The 25,550-nt window shown below is 34.2% G+C and overlaps 1 protein-coding gene across 2 annotated transcripts in view; it reads left to right on the forward strand.

Moving 5' to 3' along the window:
• Positions 1-25,550, forward strand: part of PDS5A (PDS5 cohesin associated factor A) — a 128,553-nt gene that overhangs the window by 88,805 nt on the left and 14,198 nt on the right. For both annotated transcript variants that reach the window (XM_057546611.1, XM_057546612.1), the window contains exons 18-30: positions 2,105-2,210; positions 4,787-4,947; positions 8,184-8,307; positions 9,136-9,294; positions 11,744-11,812; positions 12,946-13,082; positions 16,399-16,522; positions 16,843-17,047; positions 17,915-18,029; positions 20,360-20,492; positions 21,049-21,168; positions 23,659-23,721; positions 24,455-24,600. In XM_057546611.1, coding sequence (XP_057402594.1) covers positions 2,105-2,210; positions 4,787-4,947; positions 8,184-8,307; positions 9,136-9,294; positions 11,744-11,812; positions 12,946-13,082; positions 16,399-16,522; positions 16,843-17,047; positions 17,915-18,029; positions 20,360-20,492; positions 21,049-21,168; positions 23,659-23,721; positions 24,455-24,600 — 1,662 coding nt within the window. The remainder of the gene's footprint in view (positions 1-2,104; positions 2,211-4,786; positions 4,948-8,183; positions 8,308-9,135; positions 9,295-11,743; positions 11,813-12,945; positions 13,083-16,398; positions 16,523-16,842; positions 17,048-17,914; positions 18,030-20,359; positions 20,493-21,048; positions 21,169-23,658; positions 23,722-24,454; positions 24,601-25,550) is intronic.

Consider the following 25,550-nt stretch of genomic DNA (forward strand, 5'->3'; position numbering starts at 1 on the left):
CAAGCCACAGATGGGGAGATAAGACAAACAAACCAATTTTAAAGTGGCCCAAAAATTTGAACAGATACTTTATCAAACAAAACATACAAATAGTAAATAAGCACAAGAAAAGACAATCAACATTATTACTCATTGGGGAAATGCAAATTCAAATTAGAGTGAGAAGTACCACTACACACCCACTAGAATGGCTAAAATTAAAGATACTGACTATACAAAGTATTGGTGAGTATGTAGACTTAGCTAACCATGTGTTGGTGATATTGAAAACAGTTTGTTGTACATTAAATGTACATATATTACCTTACGACTCAGGAATCCCAATACTAGACATTTAACTCTAAGAAAAGAAAACATCATTAAAAAAAAAAAGAAAACATACTTCCCATAAAGACCTATACTTAACTGCTTTTAGCAGCTTTACTTGTGTCTTTAATAGAAATACCCAGAAGTCCATCAGTTGGTAATTGGATAAACATAACTGTGGAATATCCATACAACGAAATACTTCTCAGCAACAGAGAGGAACGAACCACTGATTCCTATGCAACAACATGGAGGAGTCTCAAAAGTATTATGTCACATAAAAGTTTTCAGACACAAAACATGTAAAATATATAAAACTTTAGAAAAGGTAAAATTATAGTGACAGAAAGCAGATCAGTTATTATTGCCAGGGTAGGAAAAGGGAATTGACCACAGAAGAGGCATAAGGCAGGTTTTTGTGGAGATGGCAATGTTTTATGTATATATCTCCACAATGATCACCACTTTACACCCACTAGATGGCTGTGATCAAAAAGTTGAGTTGGTGAGGATGTAGAAAAATTGGAACCCTCATGTATTGCTAGTGGGAATGTAAAGTGGTGGAGCTGCTTGTGAAAACAGTTTGATAGTTCCTCCAATACTTAAGCATAGAGTTACCATATGACCTTGCAATTCCACTCCTAAATATATGCCCATACAAAATCTGTATATAAATGTTTATAGCAATATTATTCATAATAGCCAAAAAATAGAATGTCCCAAATGGACCATCAACTGATGAATGGATAAATAAAATGTCTTACATGCAGACATTGGAACATTATTCAGAATTAAAAAGAATGAAGTACTGATACATACTACAACAAGGGTGAACCTGAAGAACAGTATGCTAAGTGAAAGGAGTCACTCACAGAGACCACATATTACATGGTTCCATTTATATGAAATATTTAGAATAGGCAAATGTATATAGCAACAGAAAGTAGATTAGTGGATGCCTAGGGCTGAAGGAGGTGGAGGTGAATAAGGAATGACTCCTAATGGGGAAGAGGTTTGTGTTGGGGTAGGGTGAAAGCTAAATTTGTTGAATATATGCCTGTACTAGGCCATTTGCTGTAATAGTTTAATATCCTCAAAGTTTAATATCCTTCTTCAGTTTACTGATGAAGAATAAGTTTCAAAAACAAAGGTCATGTTTGTTTTTACTTAAAATAGTATCATGTTGACCAGGTAATATTCCATTTTGTAGTGGTTAGGTATATTTGAAAAACTAATTCAATAATGTTGGACAATTAAATAGTTTTTAATTGATGAATGTTTATGGATATATTTAGCATGATTCTTCTCATGAATTGTTATAAATTTCTTTGTTATAAATCTCTAGGAATGGAATTACCGATTCAGTTTTAATTATAAGTGATTAATGCCTTTGTCCATGTGAGTGTTTGCTATGTTTTTTTGCTTTGAGTGCATTGTCATTTGTCCATTTAGCAACTGCCATCTTCACTGTTTTTCTTAAAATTGCAAATGATCTCTATATATGGGTATGAATATTACATTGCTTATACTTACAAAAATATATTTCCAGTACATGTGTTGTTTAATTTTAGTTTTGTTGTTTTTCAGTAGAATTACTCTTAATTCTTAGGGGCAGATAAACTAAAAATAAGCTCTGTTGTTATGTAGAGAGTGAAGTTTAAAAAGTCACAAAATAACTTTTTCTTCCAGAAGATATTTGAACTTGTTGTTTAGATTCTGTGTATGTCTACTACAGTGTAATTAGGATATAATTACTAATATAGTAGTGTTACTAATTTAGATTTTCTTACTTTAATAGTGCACTGGTAAAACTAATGAATAAATCAATAGAGGGGACAGCAGATGATGAAGAGGAGGGTGTAAGTCCAGATACAGCTATTCGTTCAGGACTTGAACTTCTTAAGGTATTTTTGAAAGAGTTTTTCTTTTCTGCAGTCATAATTTGAATCCCCTTAAGGATATGCAAGTCAGGCTTTATTTCATTGGAAACTATTCAAAAGATTAAAATTTGTAATAGAAATCATATTTTATAAAAATAACATGTTTTCTACATTATAATAATGTAATTATTTTACATTATAAAATAATAATTTTATGGGTTTTGCTGTTTCGTACATCATTTGCGTGCCTGCTATGCTTGTAACAGTATGTGCTAAATGATCTTATCTTTCAAATAACCTGCATCTGGGGTAGTGGGACTGTTCACAGGAAATTACTATAAGACATCATCTATCTGATCGGGATTTTTTTAAACAATTGGTAAACATAATAGATGCCAAAGAATTAAGAGAATTGAACAATTAGTAAGAGACATGATTTAATCTAGGGGGACCACAGCATCATCAAAGAGAATAATCTTGGCATGTTTTAGGGATTGTTGTGAGTGTAGTCTGACTAGATAAAAGTATTGCTTTGGGGAGTAATGGAAGACAAGGTTGGTTCTAGATTGTGGAGCGCCATTGGGGCAGAAAGGTACCATCAAGGGCATTTAACCTGCTTTTTAAAATGATACAGCACTTGATAGAGCTTTCGTTAGATGGAGTAAAGAGGAGAAGAAATTAAAGGCTAAGAGACATGGGCTTCCCTGGTAGCACAGTGGTTAAGAATCCACTTGCCAATGCAGAGGACACGGGTTTGAGCCCTGGTCTGGGAAGATCCCACATGCCGTGGAGCAACTAAACCCATGTGCCACAACTACTGAGCCTGCACTCTAGAGCCCGTGAGCCACAACTATTGAGCCTGTGCGCCACAACCACTGAGCCTGCGGTCTAGAGCCCAAGAGCCACAACTACTGAGCCTGTGTGTCACAACTACTGAAGCCTGTGCACCTAGAGCCCGAGCTCCACAGCAAGAGAAGCCACTGCAGTGAGAAGCCTGTGCACTGCAACGAAGAGTAGCCCCCGCTCGCTGCAACTAGAGAAGGCTGGTGTGCAGCAACAAAGACCCAATGCAGCCAAAAATAAATAAATAAAATAAATACATTTATTAAAAATAATGATAAAAAAATAAATAAAGGCTAAGAGACATTTATATCATTACAACATATGAACTAAAGGAGAAGAAACAAACCAGTGCAATGGACATTAGACAGAAAAGAGAGTGATGGGTTTGTATTGCAGTGGTCTTAAATATCTTTTTTTCTTATTCTTTTTGGCCGTGCTGAGCAGCTTGTGAGATTTTAGTTCCCTGACCAGGGATTGAACTTGGGCCCTCAGCAGTGAGAGCGTGGAGTCCTAACCACTGGACCGCCAGGGAATTCCCTTAAATATCATTTCATGGAAAGAACTGATGTGATTCTTCATGAGAAAGACTTTATATTTTTAGTAATGGAGTAATATGTTTAAATACTTTTAAGAGTAAAGTCATCTTTAAGGCAAATGTTTTTAATAGCTTGTTTGATTCAACTTTTCAAATTTAAATCTCCATTTTTCTATGAATAATTAAAACCTCATAACTAAATATTATCACCGTAAACCCTACCAAATGAGACACTTTCTCCACTTTATAACACATTAAAAAAATGCTGGGCTTCCCTGGTGGCGCAGTGGTTGGGAGTCTGCCTGCCAATGCAGGGGACACAGGTTCGAACCCTGGTCTGGGAAGATCCCACATGCTGCGGAGCGGCTGAGCCCATGCACCACAACTGCTGGGCCTGCGCTCTAGAGCCTGTGAGCCACAACTGCTGAAGCCCGGGCGCCTGGAGCCCGTGCTCCGCAGCAAGAGAGGCCACCGCAGTGAGAAGTCCGTGCACCGCAGTGAAGAGTGGCCCCCGCTCGCCTCAGCTGGGGAAAGCCCACGTGCAGCAGTGAAGACCCAATGCAGCCAAAAAAAAGAAAAAAAAATGCTTATTTAATAAGTTAATGAGGGCTTACATACTCCATTCCCCCCACCTCCTTATTTTTCTACTTTTAGCCCTTACTGCCTATATTCTAACTAAATTGTTTCTACTTCATGGAAGGTAAACTTTGTAGACATGTATCTAACTTGCTGTAAATTCCTTAAGGATAGCCTGGAACTTATTATGTCTTAATAAATAAAGGGAATAATTATTTATATGTTTGTAATCGTGATTAAAAGTTCCCAATAATGGCTTCTTTGTTTTTAGTTATGATGAGTGAACTTTTTGTGATGGATTTCATTTAAAATATTTCCTTATAGAGTATCTTTTTGCCAGTGAAATAAAGCTCAGTGTTAGCATTTTGTTCGCATCACAATATCACTCCACGAAAAGGAGCCACATTTTCCACATTCCCAGTATCAGAATAGACTAAGAGGTGAAGAAGAAAATATAGCAAGGGCTGTATATCAGGAATCATTAGCCACAACTCACTTCAAGGGAGACTGCAAGATATAATCTTAATTGTATTGCTAGCATATGCAGCCCATAATTTAAAATTTTATTTGTAGTAGAAAATAGTTCTCTTCTTTTAATGGATTAAAACCATCGTCTGTACTTACAAAGTTATATCTATTCCTCTAGGTTCTGTCTTTCACGCATCCTACCTCGTTCCACTCTGCAGAGACATATGAGTCCCTGTTACAGTGCCTCAGAATGGAAGATGACAAGGTAGCAGAAGCTGCTATACAAATTTTTAGAAATACAGGCCACAAAATAGAAACAGACCTACCCCAGATACGATCGTGAGTATGTTTTTTTCTCATGGTAAACACAAAAGTTTTCCAAGTTTGGGAGTCATAGGATCATTGTTTCCCTTTCCCTTAGAAGATAGGAGAGAAGAAAGACAACTTTTATTTAGAAGCTGCTTTACTGTATCCTTTGTTTTAATCTTTTCTCGGCCTCACATACCTCCTCTACCATTAGAATATGGGCAGAGGAACAACCTGAAACTTTGTTTAAACAACATGATTTTAAAATATTAACATTAATAATCAAAAGTTAGCACAGAATTTAGAACTTAAGATTAATATATCTTCCTAATTTATCTTTTTCTCTCCAACTCCAAATTCAATAGCTACTACCTTCATATCCCACCCAAGAATTGGATAATCAAGTAGTGTGCTTAATAAAATGTTTATTAGTTGCTTAGTTGTTGACCATGGTGCTTTTGTCTCTCCCTCTAGACTACCTCCCCTCTCCTCATAAGAATGAAGTATGTTTTGGTATTTTTACTTTGGCATCTTAAAGAGCTTGCCTTAGGATCAAAATTGTGCTGATGTCTTTTGGAGGAAGAACACATTGCTGATAGCTATTATAATTGGATGTTATTATATATATGTAAATAGAATGGGGTAAATCCAAATCAAACCCGTTTTTCCTCACGGGGTAATAATAGGACAAGAAGACTCATGACTCCTGATGTTTTTATTGAATTTGTAAGCTAATAGTTTAATTTGAGAAATAACTCAACGTTTATTGTACATTCTCTTCATTGTCGGCACTGTACTGGCTAATATAAAAGATTACCACTGTCAGTCCCTGCTCTTAAGGAGTTTATAGTCTAGAAATGATAATTTTATATTTGTACATTATAGAAAAAAATCATTGACACAGTAGGATAAAGTTATTTGTGAGTTTTTCAAGGTGGGAAAACCTATACATTTTTTAAGGTAAAGGATTTATTCTTAAAGGAATTCTATCCTAGAGGAAGCAGTGGAAGAGTTAACTTTGGACACAAGGACTAAAACCTCTTGTTCTTAAGACTAATGGGGAAGGAAGGAGAGAATCACTGAAAAAGCAGAGAAGCACAGCACTGCAGACCTCAGTAACAACACTGGTGGCATCACTGGATTGTAGCACACTAGAAAAACAAGGAGAAAGGTTAAACTTGACCTATGCATCATCCATTCATTAGGCTAAGAAGAATTAATAATATATTTAACAACAATTTGATCAACACTGTATCTTCTTTTGTTACTAACTGGTGTTATTTACAAGAACTGTTCCCCTGATAAATGAATTTCAAAGAAAGACTTAAACAGTGCTTAGTCAAGGAAGCTATTTGGGCATGAAAATCCTTCTCATTATTCTAAACTGCAGGGAGAGAAATGTGTCATATTCATAAATATCAAATTAGACTTACACTGACCAGCATATGTTACAGTTTTTTCTTTGAGGTGCATTGCTCTTAATGTCTAGCCTCCCATTATTATAAGAGGACCCTTTGTCACCATCGCATTTGATATCATTGACGTTTATGAAGTAGTCTTATTGCATTAAATATATGACAAGTATCTTTCCTTAAATATTTGTTTTGTTTTACAGATTTTCTTCTGATTTAAAAAACTACTTAACTTATAAGATCATTGTAAAAAGCTGAAACTTTAGACAATATAAAGGAAAAGAGTGTTAACATTTTGATATATATTTTTTATGAATGTTTTATCTATTTGATGTGTATGCCAATTTTAATGCATTGACTGTAATATGTATTTCCATATTCTGCTATAGAAAGATTGTTGTAAATCTTCAATGTCAGTGTGGTGGTTAAGTGCATGGATTTGGAACAGAAATGTTTATCTTTTTTAAAAAAAAACAATTTCCATTTTATTTATTTTTTTATATTTATTTTATTTCATTTATTTTATATTTTAATTTTGGCTGCGTCAGGTCTTAGTTGCGGCACGTGGGCTCTTTGTTGTGGCATGTGAGCTTCTCTCTAGTTGTGGCACGCAGGCTCCAGAGCGCATGGGCTCTGTAGTTGGCAGCACACGGGCTCCATGGTTGCCCCGCAGCATGTGGGATCTTAGTTCCCTGACCAGGGATCGAACCCGTGTCCCCTGCGTTGGAAGGCAGATTCTTTACCACTGGACCCACCAGGGAAGTCCCCAGAAATGTTTATCTTTAAATCTCAATTCCACCATTTCCTATCTCTGTCACCTTAAGAAGCTTACATAAATAATATGTTTGTGCTTTAGTTTTCTCATCTGTTTAATGATCATAATAATAGTCTTTGGGTGATTGTGAGGATTGATTTAATTAATCCATGTTTTGTTTTGTTTTGTTTTAAAAACACCACTTAGAACGGTGCTTGGCACAAGTACTAAATAATTGTTAGAAGTTTTTGTTACTTTTCTACCTATGTATTGTCTATATCCTTGCATACTCTCTTTCACTAGTATGTTCATTTCTGTTTTTTAATGTAACTTGGCCTTTTGCTACTTTTTTTTCCCCCATGGTTGCTTTAAAATAACTGAACAGGGGACTTCCCTGGTGGTCCAGTGGTTAAGAATCTGCCTTCCAATGCAGGGGACGCGGGTTTGATCCCTGGTCAGGGAACTAAGATCCCACGTGCCGCGGGGCAACTAAGCCTGTGAGCCGCAACTAGAGAGCCCACACACTCTGGAGCCCACACACCACAACTAGAGAGCCCTCACACTGCAACTGAGCCCACGCACTCTGGAGCCCATGCGCCACAACTAGAGAGAAGCCACAACAAAAGATCCCGCATGCTGCAACTAAGACCCAACGCAGCCATAAATAAATAAATATTTAAAAAACAAAAACAAAACACTTGATTCTTAAAAAAATTAAAAAAAAATAACTGAAGGGAATTGTGAAAGGGAAGTGGAAAATTTAGGAGTATTTTCTCAGAAGATAAATGTAAAAATATGGCATGGGGCAATTTTAGATTATAAATTAAGGGTGGCTTGTTTATTTCTCCATATTCATGAGGTGGCTTTAAAATGAAAATTGTCTTCTGTAGTAGCCCTTTTTTTTGAGGCATTGTATTCCTGGGATTGTACTTGGGGACAGGGAAGGAGTTTTAAATCTTTTTATAGATCAGGTAATTTAGAAGAGAGGCTTTGTACCAGCATACATCCAAATAGTTACTGTAGATGAAGTGGGAGACAACCAGAAGAACTACTTGTGGTTTATGGGCTTTTTTTTTTTTTTAACTGATTATTATTTTTTGCAGGACCTTAATTCCCATCTTACATCAGAAAGCAAAGAGAGGTACTCCCCACCAAGCAAAACAGGCCGTTCACTGTATACATGCCATATTCACAAATAAAGAAGTACAGCTTGCACAGATTTTTGAGGTATATATAATTACATAGGATGTGTTGTTGATTTTTATTTTCATGCTCTGTGGTTTGATGAAGATAGAAAGTTGTTTTTTTAGCTATTTAATCCCACTCGAGAATATAAATTCCATGGGAGCAGGGACTCTCTGTTTTATTCAGCACTTTAGATATTCCCAGCCTTTAGATCAGACTATATAACCAAATACTACATATTGAAAGATGTTTGGTGTGTTTTGTGTTACAACATTTTACTTAATTTTAGCTTTATTGGTTCAGTGGTCCATTTAGTTTGAGAAACTATCAGTAGATGACTTTGAACCACCCAGTTTAAAATTCCTGACAACCCTACTTGAAAATTAGTTCTGTTTGCCTTTCCTTATGTATGATCCTTTGCCTGATTCCACTACTGGATAAGTATTCCTATTATCATAAATTGGATACAATATGAACAGAACCCATGAACTCTTATTTTTTATGATCCGTGGTCATTTAAAATGTTCCCACAGGTTAAGAAATCCAACAATATAACAAAACTATTGTACATGACTTGAAAATAATGCTGATTTGACCATGCAGGAATTTTCTTGCTTTTACGTCTACCTTATATGTGGGCTTTACTTTTTTCTTTTATCTTTTTTTACCTTCTTTGAATCTTATTAAATTTTGGTAGGTGAAATAAGAATCAAGTGTCTAATATGATTGAAGTTACTTTTGATCATCTCATTAGAACAGATTTTTTTGGGCATGATAAATTCAGGAGGACTCAGGAACATTTACTGTTTCTGTACAATGTCTAGATATTTATAAAACAAACTAGTAATTTTGACTGTTTTATTTTTATAGCCACTCAGTAGGAGTCTCAATGCTGATGTACCAGAACAACTTATAACTCCATTAGTTTCATTGGGCCACATATCTATGTTAGCACCAGATCAATTTGCTTCCCCAATGAAATCTGTAGTAGCAAATTTTATTGTGAAAGATCTGCTAATGAATGACAGGGTAAGTTTCTCATTTAATTAAATTTAGAATCATAAGATTAAGACTGTTTACATCTTTATTTGTCACAGAAACAACACTTCTGCTTCTCTCTGTATGATTCTCTTTTACTTTAAAATTATTATATATTTTACCTCCTTATTTACTTACTTAAATTTCCAAATGACATCCTGCTGTGTAGCTATTACTAGAACTTAACACTTCTTGAAGAAAGAAAAAAATGAGAACATGAGATAGATGAATCATGAAGTGAAAAATATAAGTCAAACACTATGAAGGACAGTTAACTAGAGTACTAGAATTTTGTTTTATCAAATATTGTTTAAAGTATAAGTGGAATTGTACTTGACTAGCTTTTTGAAATATAATTACATTGCACTTTTGGCACTAGATTTATGTATTCTGTTTTAGTTATTGAAGTGTGTGTGTGTGCACATGTGTGCGCACATACTGATTAATTAGCATTGGGTTGGAGCTTTGGGATGTATAGCTTGAAAAGGCTCCCCAAGTGATTACTGAAACACGTGTCTGATTAAGAATCACCGCTTTACCAAACGGATCTAAATTAAAGAGTTATTGAATGAAGACACAAATCAGTCTACCTGCTGGATCATTGTGGATGACTTTCAGTGCAGTACTAATTTATCCAATTTATCTAGTCCTTCTAAACGGTCCAATAGCCTTTGAACACTCAGTATTGGAACTTAAAAAAAAAATACTTGCCAGCACACTCCTTACTCTTTTCTCTCCCTCCATTTGGATGTGATAGGGATGCAAGAGCATGGCCAAAGCCTCATTTCCTACTCCATACATCTGTTGTTTGCACTACTGATAGATGTGGCTGGCAACAAATGTGAAATTTGACACTTCTTAGATGATGACTTGATTGTTGATAAATTCTATTTTAAGATAGTTCTCTTTTTTTGTGTGTAGTAAAATATAAATAATATAAACTTTGCCATTTTATCCCTTTTAAGTGTACAGTTCTCTTACATTATATACACCCACATTCTTGTTGGGTGTTTTTTGTTTTATTAAAAAACAAGTTTAATAACATGTGTACCTCCTGTATACACAGAGGATAACCCAGGAAAGCCAAGCAACTCTCAACAATGGCCCAAGCCACCACCTAAAATATACACCCACATTGTTGTGTAACCATTGCCACTGTTTCCAGAACTTCATCATCTTAGAGAGAAACTCTGTATCTATTAACCAGTAACTCCCCATTGCCTTCTCTCCCCCCAGACTCTGGTAACCTCTATTCTATTTTCCTGCTTTATGAATTCGCCTATTCTAGATACCTCTTATCATACAATATTTATCCTTGTGTGTCTGGCTTATTTCTGTTAGCATAACGGTTTCAAGATTCAGCTGTGTTGTAGTATGTATCAGAACTTCATTTTATGCCAGAATAATATTCCATTGTATGTGTAACTTACATTTCGTTTATCTTCTATTGATGGACCCTTGGGTTTTTTCCACCTTTTGACTGTTGTGAATAATGCTGATATGAACATTTGAGTCCCCAAAGTCAGATCTTTGGGGTATATACCTAGGAGTGGAATTGCTGGGTCACATGGTCATTCTATGCTAAACTTTTTGAGGGACTGCCAGACATTTTTCCACAGTGGCTGTACCATTTTACATTCCCAGCAGCCATGCTCAAGGCTTCCAGTTTCTCTACATCTTGGCCAACACTTATTCTTTCCTGGTTTTTTTTGATAATAGTCATCCTGGTAGGTGCAAAGTAGTATCTTGTGGTTTTGATTTGTTTCCCTAATGACTAATGATGTTGATTTTTTTTATGTGCTTAATGGCTGTTCTTTAGATATTGAGTCTTTTGCCCACTTTTAATTGAATTTGTTGTTGTTGAGTTGTAAACATTCTTTATATATTCTGAATATTAGACCTTTGTCAGGTATTTGCCAACTCCAGGATTATAAAAATTTTCCCCTGTACCTTCTTCTAGGAGTTTTTTAGTCTTAGTTCTTAAGTAAAGATTTTTGATCCATTTTTTTGAGTTAATTTTTATATATGATATAAGGTAACAGTCCAGCTTCATTCCTTTGCTTGTGGCTATGTCTGGTTTTTCCAGCACCATTTGTTGAGGAGACTGCTCTTTTCCCCATAATTGGTCTTAGCACTTTTGTGAAACATCAGTAGACCATATATGTGATATATGTGAGGTTTTCTGGGTTTCTGTTTCATTCCATTGGTCTATATGTCTATACTTACGTAGGTACCAGCCACATTGTCTTGATTCCTGTAGATTTGTAGTTAAGTTTCAAAATCAGGAAGTTTGAGCCCTCCAACTTTGTTCTTCTTTTCCAGTCCCTACTTGGTGACTTTCTGTGGGTTTCCTAGAGCACTGCACTGTTCAGCATGAAAAACTTAATGAGCAAAATTTAAAATTTTTTTCTAAAAGTTAAATTTATTCAATTGTCTATAGTCAACAGGTGAGAAGAATGGGAAATTATGGTCTCCAGATGAAGAGGTTTCCCCTGAAGTACTAGCAAAGGTAAATTTGTATAGATCTTAATAACTTTTATGTTGAGATAATGAACATTTTATAGATACCCTTTTTTTTTAAACCTAACAGTTAATAAGCATTTTAAATGAGGTACTTTATTTTTAAATCAAAAGTTGTATGTTTCTCAAATTGTAGTTGTCATTGAGTTATTTACATATAGGTATATGTCAGCATGTTCTTTAGACCTTCCTGCCTTGCTAAGATAATTAGATAGTGATAATTAGATAGTGAGGCTGTTATACATAGAGACTGTAGAATATTGGTGCTCAGAAGCACCTCAGGCCTAGCCTCCTTACCAATGTCTGTCTACAGGCATAAGAATATTAACTTGGCAAAAACAGATGGCTGTCATATTGAAAACTTCTGATAGATGTAAATTGTCCCTCAGGAAAGCTAATTTTTAAAGGGGTAGTCTTGGGAGTTAAAACAAGACTTCTTCATTAGCATCTTACTTGATTGATAATCTGTTTCACCTTGAGTAGCTTCATAGTCCTCATTTATTCCATCAGTTCCTTTATCCAGGTTGTCAGTAAATATAGTAAATAATATCTACATTCTTTAGCTAGTTCTTGCATGTATTCCATAACAATCTTTTGAGTATAAGCCACCAAGCAATTACGGCTACAAATAATTATGAAATCTCCTAGTTTTTTAATCAAAATAGTTTTTCAGTACTACAAAAAATATTACAGTCTATCTAAATAGTTATTTTTAATCACTGTAATCAGTATAGTTTAGTTATTTTTAAACAATATATTTTTAAATGATTTGAAAAGCAATTTTTCAGGTGTGAAAAGTCTGAATTCAAGGAGCCAGACCTTGGGCAAGTTATCACAGTAATGTGTCTAAGTTGCCTTATTTATTGGAAATAAGAATACCTCTCTCATAGAGTTGTTTGGGAGATTAAATAAAGTAATACATGTGTAACTCTGGGAAAAGTACCTGGCATAGATTAAACAGAATAAGTATTAGTTCTCATTGTTATTATCCTATAGACTTGTTTAATAAAACATGTCTTCCGGCAGCTAAGTAATCTCACTAATCTAATAAACATAAATTAATCTTCCCTTTAAGTGGAATTTTAAGTTGCTTTCTTTTTTTAGCATGTTAATATTTTATAGGTACAGGCAATTAAACTTCTGGTAAGGTGGCTGTTGGGTATGAAAAACAACCAGTCTAAATCTGCCAATTCAACTCTTCGGTTATTATCAGCGATGTTGGTTAGTGAGGGTGACCTGACAGAGCAAAAGAAGATCAGGTGAGATTTTTCTTCCTTTCCAGGTTTTTTTAGCTCAAGATGTTGGTAGAGCTTACATAGGAATTATTTACTTAATATTGACTGTTGTAATTGTACTATGTGCTTTGTGTTTAAATTTTACATACTTATTTGGGGTTTGTATCTGAATAATGATCGTGTATTTTTCTTCATGCCTAAAGACTGACCTTTTTCCAGTAAACTTTTAGTCATAATCAGTATAGCAATGTTACAGTTAGCTTCAATATTTGAATCAGTTAAGCAAATATTTGTTGAATTACTACTCTTTGCAAAACACTATGAAAAGCATTGCAGCAAAAACAGATAAAATTCAGTTCCTGCCTTTAAGGAACTTACCCTAGTATAGTGATTGAACAAGTAGAGTGTCTTGATGCCACGAAGGGAATAAAAATTTCAGTGTAGGTTCAAAGAAGGAAGAGATGCAGCCTCCTGATGGTTTGCAGAAGACTATACAAGGTTCTGCAAATGCCAAAAAAAAAATTTGTTTCATTTCTACACCTGTTCACTCTTCAAATCTGTGAAATCACCATTTCTTCTTTCTGTTCCTTTTAAGATGAAAATAAAAGCCAAATTTTTTATTTACTAGGGTCCAGCTGAAATAACTGAAAAATTCTACTTGTGATGAATTCTTACTTTAAAATTTTTGTTAGAGGATAGATTTAACTATTTATTTATGCTTTCAGTATTTATTCAGCACTATCATGCCAGGTACTACCAAGCCTTTTAAAGATACAATAATCTCTCCCTCTAAGGAATATGCATTCTAGTGGAGGAGATAGGAAATGCACAATTACAGTGAGGAAAACAATCAAAAATTATTTTTATCATAAAATAAGCCAAGGGTAGCTTTGCATGAACAGATTGAAGAGTAGGGATAATGAGAAGTTTTAAATTTGGGGAAACTATGTACAGTGTATAGCAAAGGCTTAATAGCTCTTACAAATCAATGATAAATAGGATCCCCAATAAAGATGAAGATTATATATTAGCAGTTTACCTTTAAAAAACTGTTTGACATCACTAAATACAATAAGTACAATTTTAATTTAAGTGGAACCTGTTGTCTGTCAAATCAGCAAAAAGCTTTTTAAGCAATCATCACTCCATGGGATCAGGGAAATGGGTTCCCTCATAACTCCTGTGAATATAAATGGGCACAGTCTTGGCAGGACAGTTTGGCATTTTGTTTCTAAGTCCTTAAAAATGTTATCCATTGACCTTTTTTTTTGACTCTTTATTTTTACACTCATGAAATTATAAAAGAATCATACAAAAATATATGTACAAACATGTTCTTTCCAGCATTTTTTATCATCACAGAAGATAGGGGAATGGTTAACTGTGGAACACACATGTTATGAAATATTATGCAGATCTTAATTAGATTTTATGTATCCCATAGTTTAGCTTAGGCTCTGGAATCAGAAACTCATTCAACTCTACCTACGCTCCATTTACTAGCTGTGTGAACTTGCATAAGTCACTTTTCTAAGCCTCAGTTTCCTCATCTTACAGAGTTAAGTACACAAATAGTAGCATTAATTTTTTTAATTCCTGAATCATTTGCCTCAGAAGCCATTTGAGGGTCCCTCATTGTTACCAGTGCTCAGTTTGATGGTCATGTGGTCCAAGAGTGCCATGTTTTCTCCTCCTGTATGCTAAATAATAGTCCCTTGTGGATTCAGGGCAGCTTTCCACATTTCCTAAAGTCTTTAAAATATCAAAGCTATGTTATGTTCCTTATAGCGGTTGAAGTAAGAAGACTATCCTTTCACCACCTCACTGTCACGTTTTACAATTTAGGTAATAAAAGTTGACTGGGTGTGGGTGGGAGTGCCTGGACTCCCTAGATTCCCTTGGAAAACTTCCTGTTGCAAAGGAGAGACTGCCTCAGAGACTAGTACCTGAGAGAGACTGGCTCTCGCCTCCATATCCTTTCCTTTTAGATATTTGTCTGATGCCACCCACTTTCTGGTACAAATCACCTCCTAATTCGTAGCCCCTCTATTTCATCAGACATTTGTAGGCTTAAGATTGATTTCTGTTATGTCTGTGTAAATATGTGTATGCATTTAAAAATTGTGGGAAATACAATAGATTTTAAATAAGTGATTTTTAATTTTTCAGGTTTTTTTAATATCAAGTTTTCTATGATGAATGTGAATGCCTCTTAAAATGAGGAATACAGTTCCTAATGTAAATGTTTCTTGCTAGCGTTGCAGTTAGTGCTGTTGTAAACGTAAGCAGACTTGATTAGCTGTGGTGGAAGATCTGAGCTAGAGTGTAACTAAAAATGAAGGCAGACATAAAAAAAGAATGAAATTTTGCCATTTGCAACAACATGAATGGACTTGGAGAGTATCACGCTTAGTGAAATAAGTCAGACAAAGACAATACTGTATGTTATCACTTATATGTAGAATCTAAAAAATTGAAAGAAACTAATGAGGACTTCCCTGGTGGTACAGTGGTTAAGAATCCGCCTGCCAATGCAAGGGACATGGGTTCGAGCCCTGGTCCGGGAAGATCACACATGCTGCAGAGCAACTAAGCCCGTGCGCCACAACTACTGAGCCTGCGCTCTAGAGCCCATGGGCCACAACTACTGAAGCCCGCGTGCCTAGAGCCCGTGCTCTACAACAAGAGAAGCCACCACAATGAGAAGCCTACGCACTGCAACGAAGAGTAGCCCCCGCTCGCCACAACTAGAGAAAGCCCGCATCCAGCAACAAAGACCCAACACAGCCAAAAAGTTAATTAATTGATTGATTGATTGATTGATTAATTAAACTAGTGAATATAACAAAGAAACAGACTCACAGATACAGAGAACAAACCAGTGGTTACTGTTGCGGAGGGGGAGGGGCAAGATAGGGGTACAGGCTTAAAAGGTACAAACTACTATGTATAAAATAAGGTACAAGGATATATTGTACAACATGGGGAATATAGCCAAGATTTTATAATAAATATAAATGGAGTATAATCTATAAAAATTTTGAATCACTATGTTGTACACCTGAAATTAGTATATTATAAATCAGCTATACCTGAATAAAATAATAAATAAAAAATTTTTAAATGAAGGCAGATAAATTTAATATCAGATAGTCACAATGATTTGAGCCTTCTGCCTTGTGTTGAATTGAAGGACTCAAAGTAACTTTCCCATATTTGTACATTATGTCATTTTAAGCATAAATTATGCTAAAGACCTTAACAGTCAAAAAGGGATCAAAGAGTTTTGTGAATGATAATGGTTATAGGAAATGTTTATTTCTTTTTTGTTTGTTTATAGTAAATCTGATATGTCTCGCTTGCGATTAGCTGCTGGTAGTGCCATAATGAAGCTTGCTCAGGAACCTTGTTACCATGAAATTATAACCCCAGAACAGTTTCAGCTCTGTGCGCTTGTTATTAATGTAAGTAACAATCTTATTTTTGTCATTTACTTGGCCTTCAAAGTTAAATTTATTTACTTTCTATAGATGACAGATCCATTTGCTGTATGGATGTATGCACAAAAGGAATTGCTATTATTACTATTCTAACCAGTTAACTCCCCAAAATTAAGTTATTTACTCCCTCAGTATAATTATCTTTTTTTAAAGACATTAAAAATGCTTAAACTGTCCTTTTGTAAATGTTTGCCAAATTTTAAAAACTAAACTAGGGGTTTTTGTCATGGTTTTAAAAGTACTAATACTTTTATTTAAGTATTTTTCGTTTTGTGCTGCTGTAGGATGAGTGCTATCAAGTAAGGCAGATATTTGCTCAGAAGCTACATAAGGCACTTGTGAAGTTACTCCTCCCATTGGAGTATATGGCGATCTTTGCCTTGTGTGCCAAAGATCCTGTGAAGGAGAGAAGAGCACATGCACGACAGTGTTTACTAAAAAATATCAGTATACGCAGGGAGTACATTAAACAGAACCCCATGGCTACTGGTAAGTAACTTTCAAAGTGCTCAGTGTGCAGATATATCTTGTCAGTGTATCAATTTGTGGAGGGTTTTTTTTTTGTGTGTGTGGAGGGTTTTATTTCATATATTTCTATTATAGTTTATAATAACACTGGGACTTTTTTTTTTAAAAAAAAACATCTTTATTGAAGTATAATTGCCTTACAATGGTGTGTTAGCTTCTGCTTTATAACAAAGTGAATCAGTTATACACATACAATATGTTCCCATATCTCTTCCCTCTTGCATCTCCCTCCCTCCCACCCTCCCCATCCCACCCCTCTAGGTGGTCACAAAGCACCGAGCTGATCTCCCTGTGCTATGTGGCTGCTTCCCACTAGCTATCTATTTTACATTTGGTAGTGTATATATGTCCATGACACTCTCTTACCCTGTCACATCTCACCCCACCCCCTCCCATATCCTCAAGTCCATTCTCTAGTAGGTCTAACACTGGGACTTTTATAGAATGCTGTTGTTGTAGTTAAGATGTAAGTAAAATCTAAAATCCTGGTTTCTGAGTCCTATTTATAATGCATAAAACTGTTTGGAGGAACTGCGTTTTTTCTTATGGAATCAGCAGTGTGGCTTGATTTGAACACATTGCTCTGATGTCAGAGAGTAAAGAATTACTTTCCTAGCTTTTCCAGGTACTCAATCTTAAATTATCCTTTGTCTTCAGTAGCCTTCAAAATTGAAAAAAGTATTTCAGTATCATCTAGATGTCATTTTGCCTCTAATTTAGAAGTAACTGAGGGAAAAAATGTTAACTGAAGCAGTTAGAACGTAAATTAGGGAGGGATTTTTATAAAGGCTATTATTACTATTGTTAATAATAATGTTTTCACTTCAGAGAAATTATTATCGCTGTTGCCTGAGTATGTAGTTCCATATATGATTCACCTGCTAGCCCATGATCCAGATTTTACAAGATCACAAGATGTTGATCAACTTCGTGATATTAAAGAGTAAGTCATGTTGATTTTTAAGAAGTCTAAAAATTATTTTTCCTTTTTAAAAAATGCTAAATTTTTTCCTTTTACTATTCCCATTAGAATAAAAACATTCTTATGGTTTTATTCTTTTATTGTAAATTTTAAGTTTCCTCTTACAAAATTGTTCCTATCTAATAAGTTCTATTTGGTTGTTTTGTTTGTTTCCTGTTTGTTTGCAGTTAGCTTTAGCTGAGTCTGTGAAATAAGTTGATTTGGTCTTTATGTTATTTTTACCTTTGTATTAAGATGGGCTTCAGTTACTTCAGTTTGATAATTTAGAAAGCCATGTAGTGAAAATTTCTCTCCTTAAAACTAAACTATACTTCAACCTCAAAAGATAATTCCTCAAAAATACGCACACACATACGAGATACTCTGTGGCAGGTCTATGGTAATACAAAATTAGATTTCTTACACCAGTCACAGAGACATTTGTCTCTAGTGAAAAGACAGGCAGGTAAACAATTGCAAAACACTTGTTTAAGAAGTGTTTTTATGTAAAATAGAACTTTATATATGATGCAGGGTGAGTGAACAAGTACGAAGTAGCCTAGGATTGTCTACAAATGACCTCCAAGAAACTTTAAAGCAATGTCTATTTTCCCATTGCTGTGCTTTTGCTTTGCACTTTTAAATTGGTTCCTTCAGCTTGTATTTAAAGTACTATGATTTTTCTATGTGGGACATGAAGCCTTATCCCTAATCTTATTTGAGGTTGTAATCAACATTTATCTGCCTCCTGTAGCTCTTTCAGGAGACATAGGTTCTAGTCTCAGCTATCTGAGTAAAAACTTTACTTCTCTGCTTCAGTTGCCTTATCCATAAAATGCAGGATATGAAATAGATAATCCCTAAAATATCTTCCAATTCTAATTTCTGTTTACTTAATAAATACATTTTATTTGCAAATTCTTTTTCCTTTTTTTTTTTTTAATAACTTTTATTTTGGGATTTCCCAGAAAGCACTTTCATAAAGTGAAAAAGTGATGTATGTATTTGCCTAGAACACAAGGTCTATGTTAAGGAACCTTTTTAGCCCTATTTCAGTTGCAAGGCAGTCATGTGAAAAAGGGATTAGATTTGTGAGAGGCAGCAGTGATGTGGGAAAAGTACTGAAGTCGTCAGTTAAAATTGAAATCACTGGCACATACTTTTTGGTTCTATCTAGCATGCAGTACTTTTGAGTATCTTTATACAGTATGCTTTTATACAACTTTATTCCACTCCCTTTATATTTTAATTGATAAAATTATATCTTTATACATTGTTTTATTTCACATATATATGATTATTATTTTATGCATTTGCCTTTTAAGTCATATATTTAAAAAGGAGTTACAAATCAGAAGTTCAGTAATGCTGGCTTTATATTACCTATGTGATTACCTTTACCAGTGTTCTTTATTTCTTACAGCTTCAAGTTACTATCTATTGTTTTTTCATTTCAGCCCGAAGGACTGAGTTTAGTATGTCTTGTAAGACAGGTCTACTAAAAACAAACTATAATGTAGTTCCCCCCTTACAGTAATCTCTTAAGACATTTACATATACTATATAGCCAAAGAAGTATACATAGATTATCATCAAATGTTTTTTCTCTCCTGTTGATGGAGTAAAACAGTAAGTCTGTGGTGGCTGCCTGAGAATCATCATGGGAACTTGATAATAGGCTTTGATCCTAGATTTGTCGATGTAAGCTCCCCAAGTGATTCTAATGTTCATCCTGATTTGGGATTCATTTTTACTTAGAAATTCAGGTGTCACCTTCAGACACTTTATGTATTAAATGAATATAAAGTAACAAGTAGAAAACAGCAAAAATGGTTTGAGATGTAACTAGTTAGCTGAATTACTGGTTACTATTCACACCAGCCTCATAGCATGTGAAATTCAGAGTTATGTCACAGTTGAATTACATACCAATCTTAGATCTTCTACATAGCTTGCAGATAGTCAAAATGGCAAGACTGTGCTGTACGCTGGTTTGCTAATCATTGCTGGATATTAATACACGTTATATCATCTAAATGTTTATTAAATACCTATAGAATGAATCTTTGTGTGCCTCATGAAACTGTCAGGCTTTCTCATATTAAGCTGTGTGTTCATATTTGTTATTTGTGATATGATTCTATTTGAATTGAATATTATTAACAGGATATTTCTATTAATCATTAGAGTTTTCTCTGTATTGTACTCTTATTATATTCAGACAACAGAACTTCCCCAGTAAGCTATATAATCCCTTAAGCAAAAGCACCTACAATCAGTCTCTTTACTAAGTGAATATGTTTGTCATTTAGGTGCCTGTGGTTCATGCTTGAAGTTTTAATGACAAAGAATGAAAATAACAGCCATGCCTTTATGAAAAAGATGGCAGAGAACATCAAGCTAACAAAAGATGCCCAGTCTCCAGATGAATCCAAGACAAATGAAGTAAGATATATATTAGGCCAGTGGGTATTAAGATATTACAGGAAAAAATATTATGACCCTTGTCCCACTTGTTTTTCCTATTACATAATAAAATAGATTACAGAATGTTTATTAAAACTGTATACCTAGTTTTTACTTTATTTCATTAAATTGAGTTCTATTATTTGAAGAACGTTTATTACTTTGAAAAAGATATTAAAACTTCTACAGAGCACAGGAATAAGAACTAGTAAAATTTACAGCTATGCTGTCTTAAGAACTTTTAGTAAGAGTTACAGACAAGTAGATATTCTTTTTGTATGTTTCCTTTAGTTTGGTTTGTTGTTTTTAACACATACTTGGCATTCATGTTAAATTAAGATGAAGGGTTTTTTGTTGTTGTTTACTAGGAGGCTACATAAGAAGAAATGCCAAATACAAATGCAGAATGTTCAAGGAATAAATAATAACTCCATATTATTGTTTTGATTCGATTTTATATGTTGGTTAGAATTGGTACTTGTGGTTATTTTTCACTACTGAAAGGTATATGTGATTTTTTTTTTTTCCTCCCTAGAAACTTTATACAGTGTGTGATGTGGCCCTGTGTGTTATAAATAGTAAAAGTGCTTTGTGCAATGCAGATTCACCAAAGGATCCGGTCCTTCCAATGAAATTTTTTACACAACCTGAAAAGGTAATTTTCTTCCCTTCATTTTTCTACCATACTAAACCTATTTAAATTTGTTACTATCAACCCTAGTGGCAAGTATTGGACTGTCTTGACTACAGAGTAAAAAAAAAAAAAAATACCTCTGTGAGTTTATCAAGAAATGGGAGATTGTCTTCCAAAGCCTGAAAAATATCATTCTCACCTTACAGAGTAGAGAATACAAATCAAGCTTGGTGGTGGTGTTCCTATGTGAGCTATTCCTTCTGGATATTTCTAATATGTAAGAGGAATTTTCAAATTTCTTAAATTGTTTTCATCTCATTAAAACACTGTTAGTATTTTTTCAGACAAGAAGTAAACAAAATATTTGGTAGAGTATAAATATATATGCATCTATATATGAAATAAAATGTTAGAATGAATGGAATTGGTCTTGGCAATTGACAGACTTGGATTCAAATCAACCATTTCTAATTTGAGGGACCTTACACATGTTAACTCTTCTAAGCCTCAATGTCTTCATCTCTAAAATGCAGATGATGATAATACCTGTGAACAATTACTAATATACCTAGGTTTCTAAGAGTTTGTCACAAAGTAAGCATTTAATAAATGGTATTAATAATAAATAGTACATTTATTCTGCTGTCAGCAAATGAAGTTTTCCATGTAAGTAAATTTTTCAGCTAACTAAAGCTCTTTAAGTTTTTCCAGCTAATTTGGATTAAGAAACTTTTCCAAAAAGAATGCCTTTTATTTATTACCCACTTTAAGGTGGTATTTTAAAGTTTAACTTTCCTGTGCTTTGTTTAAAAAACTATCCTTAATATTTTTAATTGGAAAAAATAAGGCATTTAAAATTTTCAACAAAAATTTTAATCAGACTTTGATTTAGTACTCAGAATTTACTCTGCCTGGTTTTGGTAGGAATAATAAAGATTGCAAAGTTACTTCTGTTCTCATTGAATTTACTGGTCTTTATAAATACTCCTGAGTGAGCTCTTGAATTTAAATTTACTTTATTGTTGACCCAGGGCTATCATGACTAGAATAGTACCCAAATAGAATCTTCATACATCATCAAGAATTTAAATTGCTGTTTGTCACTACACCTAATTCTAATTGTTTTTTGTTTTGATATGAAACTTAGAATGTCTTTAGCCTTCTGAATAATAATTTCAGTTTTCTTCTGTTTTCAATGATCAGCTTTCCTCATTTCCTTTTCTAATATGTTGCTTTTAATATGGTATAAATTCAGACAGGAGAAAACTAGGCATATTAAGATAGTGAGCTAAGTGAAGCTATAGTATATCTTCATGTAACATTTATTTTAGCTACATAAAAGCCTTTGTGGGGAAGAAATGAAAGATACAGCCTTGCCTAGAACACATGCCAAAAGTGTTATTTATTTTTATAGGCACATTTAAGCCCTCTGTTCTTTTCTGTGACACTAGTGTGAAGGTAAACTTAATAAAAGAAAAATAATTTTTTAAGTGCGATTTCTTAAAAATTAATGGAACTTCCAGATGGTAGTAAGTCATTTTGCTTCCATGAGACCATTGTGGTTTACTCGTGTGCTATTCCCAGGATAATTAACACATAGAGGCACCACAGGATCAAATTGAACTCTTACACAGATATAACTTTCAGAAGTATCATCAGTGTCCACATTTGGTTTAATTCATTTATTAACTGGTTAATATCACTGCTGCCAAAGAACATTATAATTGACTTAATTAGATTTTGATGGTGTATTTACCTTTATGATTTGGACAGTCTACTTATGGTTCTAGGAAACAATATTTTTAATTAAAGTAACAGATTTTTTTTCAGTAAGGATAATTTTCTTGAGATTCTGTGTGGGGTTCTTTTAGTGAATATTAAGTGCCTGATATATGCATAGTATCATTTTGGATGCTTTGAGAGCCCCAAAGAAGTAAATTTTAGGGACTTCCTGGCAGTCCAGAGCTTAAGACTCCGTGCTTCCACTGAGGAGGCGTGGCTTCAGTCCCTGGTCTGGGAACTAAGATCCCGCGTGCCACGTGGTGCGGCCAAATAAATTTTTAAAAAGTAAATTTTATAATAGAGTGGAGAACATAGTTCATTGAATAAACTGGAGACTGTTTGCCCTGAACCATATGAAAGAATAGAAGTGTGTTTTATTTAAAATGTGATTTAAGGGAATTCCCTGGCATTCCAGTGGTTAGGACTCCGTGCTTTCACTGCCAATGGCCTGGATTCAATTCCTGGTCAGGGAACTAGGCTCCTGCAAGCCGCGTGGCGCTGCCAAAAAAAAATGTGATTTAAGTAATTTATATCTGACATTTGACTAAGTCTTGTGTGTCACTGAGTTAATTTTAAAACTAGACTTATGGTATGGTTCATGAAATATGCTTTGATGGTTTGATATGTTTCTTAGCACAAATGAAACTGTTATTGTAAAGCAGAATGCCTTGAAAAGTCTTGTATGGACAATAAAAATATGTTCACTTTTTTTGTTTGTTTTTTTGATAGGACTTCTGTAATGACAAGAGTTATATTTCAGAAGAGACAAGAGTACTTCTGTTAACAGGAAAGGTATTATGTACTAGATAATTGGGGGATCTTTATCTCATGTGCATATTACTTCTGCTATTCTTAGAAATAACCTTTAAATGTCCCTCGGATTTTATAGTTCCTGATTCTTAGGGCTCATGTTGTGGATTATAGCATCTAAAGCATTTGTTCTCTCAGGCTTTTTTTTTTTGCCATGAACCACTTTAGAATTACAACCATGTGTTCTCAACAGTACTGATAGGCTTCAAGTTATTTAGAATTCACACAGCAGATTTCCCTGAAAAATGGTATAATAAATTTAGATGTGTAAGATAAAGATAATTTTAAAGTACTAATAAGTTAGATAATTTATATTCTGTAAAGGTAATATGACATCTAAAAGAGCAAAGGGAAATTTAATATTTTATAAAGTGTCTAAACTATTACTATATACACTCAGTTTACCTGTAAAACATTTTATTATGTCTTAATTATTATGTATTTCACTGTTTTAGGGACACTTTTTATTTTGATTGAGCAATAGGAATAATTAAATATTGCATAGTTATTTTTAAGTAGAGGTAATGCTTTTGATTTGTAATTATGTTTAGATATAGTTTTACAGAACTATCATTTCTAATAAATTTAAGATTTAACTTTCCAAAGCAACAACAATTCCTGGCCTTAAGCGAAACAGTATCCCTTACATGTGTCTAAATTTGTATGTATTCCTTTCAGTAAGGTATAAAATAACATGCATATATGTAATTTTTAGCCAAAACCTGCTGGAGTACTAGGTGCGGTAAACAAGCCTTTATCAGCAACGGGAAGGAAACCATATGTTAGAAGCACTGGAGCTGAGACTGGAAGCAATATTAATGTAAATTCAGAGCTGAACCCTTCCACCGGAAATCGATCAAGGCAATTTTTTTCTCCAATTGTTTTTGTTACTATCACTCACTACTTGGTTCATCTTTCAGTTTCTTTTCTTAAAGCACTGTATCACAAAAATGGAAACATCTTAGTAAAAAACAGTAGTGCTAAATTTTAGTATAATTAATGATGGAAATTGAGAGTGTACTACACTTTGAAACTGTTTAGCATTCTAAATGTGTAGAAAAGTTAAATGGAAAAACGTAAGAATTAGTAATACAGTAAAACTAATTTACATGAAAGTGTGTGTATGTGTTTAAATTTAACACTTAGGAGAACTGAAAATGTAACTCTTTAAATATTTAATTTATATGCTTTTTAATTTTTAACTCAAAATTAGTATAGCATGAGTAGAGATAACATTGTTAATAACATTTTCCACTTATTAAAGATTCCATGTTTGGGACTTCCCTGGTGGCCCAGTGGCTAAGACTCTGCACTCCCAATGCAGGGGGCCCAGGTTCGATCCCTTGTCAGGGAACTAGATCCCACATGCCACAACTAAGTTCGCATGCCACAACTAAGACCTGACACAGCCAAATAAATAAATATTTTTTTAAAAGATTCCATGTTTAACATGTCAAGTGTTTACTGTCTTAGCTACTGCATAAAACTTTCCATCTGACCCTACTCTTACCAACACTAAATATTGAGGCTTTTAAAGATTTTATTCTAATTCGTGAAATTTTAAGCATAAATTCAGTGGTGGTGTTTTAAACACATTTTTAGCAGTAGAATCCCAAAATATAAAAAAATTAACATGGAACATCTGTGGTTTACATAGATGGTGGGGGTCAGACACCTCCCCTATGGCCTCTTCTTGCAGCCCCTTCCCTTGCAGAGCATTAAGAACACAGACTGGAGAAAACTATACTCTACGCTCATCTGTTGTATTTTTTTTTTTTAATTATTACTTATTTATTTATTTATTTTTTGGG

Source organism: Balaenoptera acutorostrata, chromosome 5 (assembly GCF_949987535.1).
Source record: "Balaenoptera acutorostrata chromosome 5, mBalAcu1.1, whole genome shotgun sequence".
NCBI classification, from domain to species: Eukaryota; Metazoa; Chordata; class Mammalia; order Artiodactyla; family Balaenopteridae; genus Balaenoptera; species Balaenoptera acutorostrata.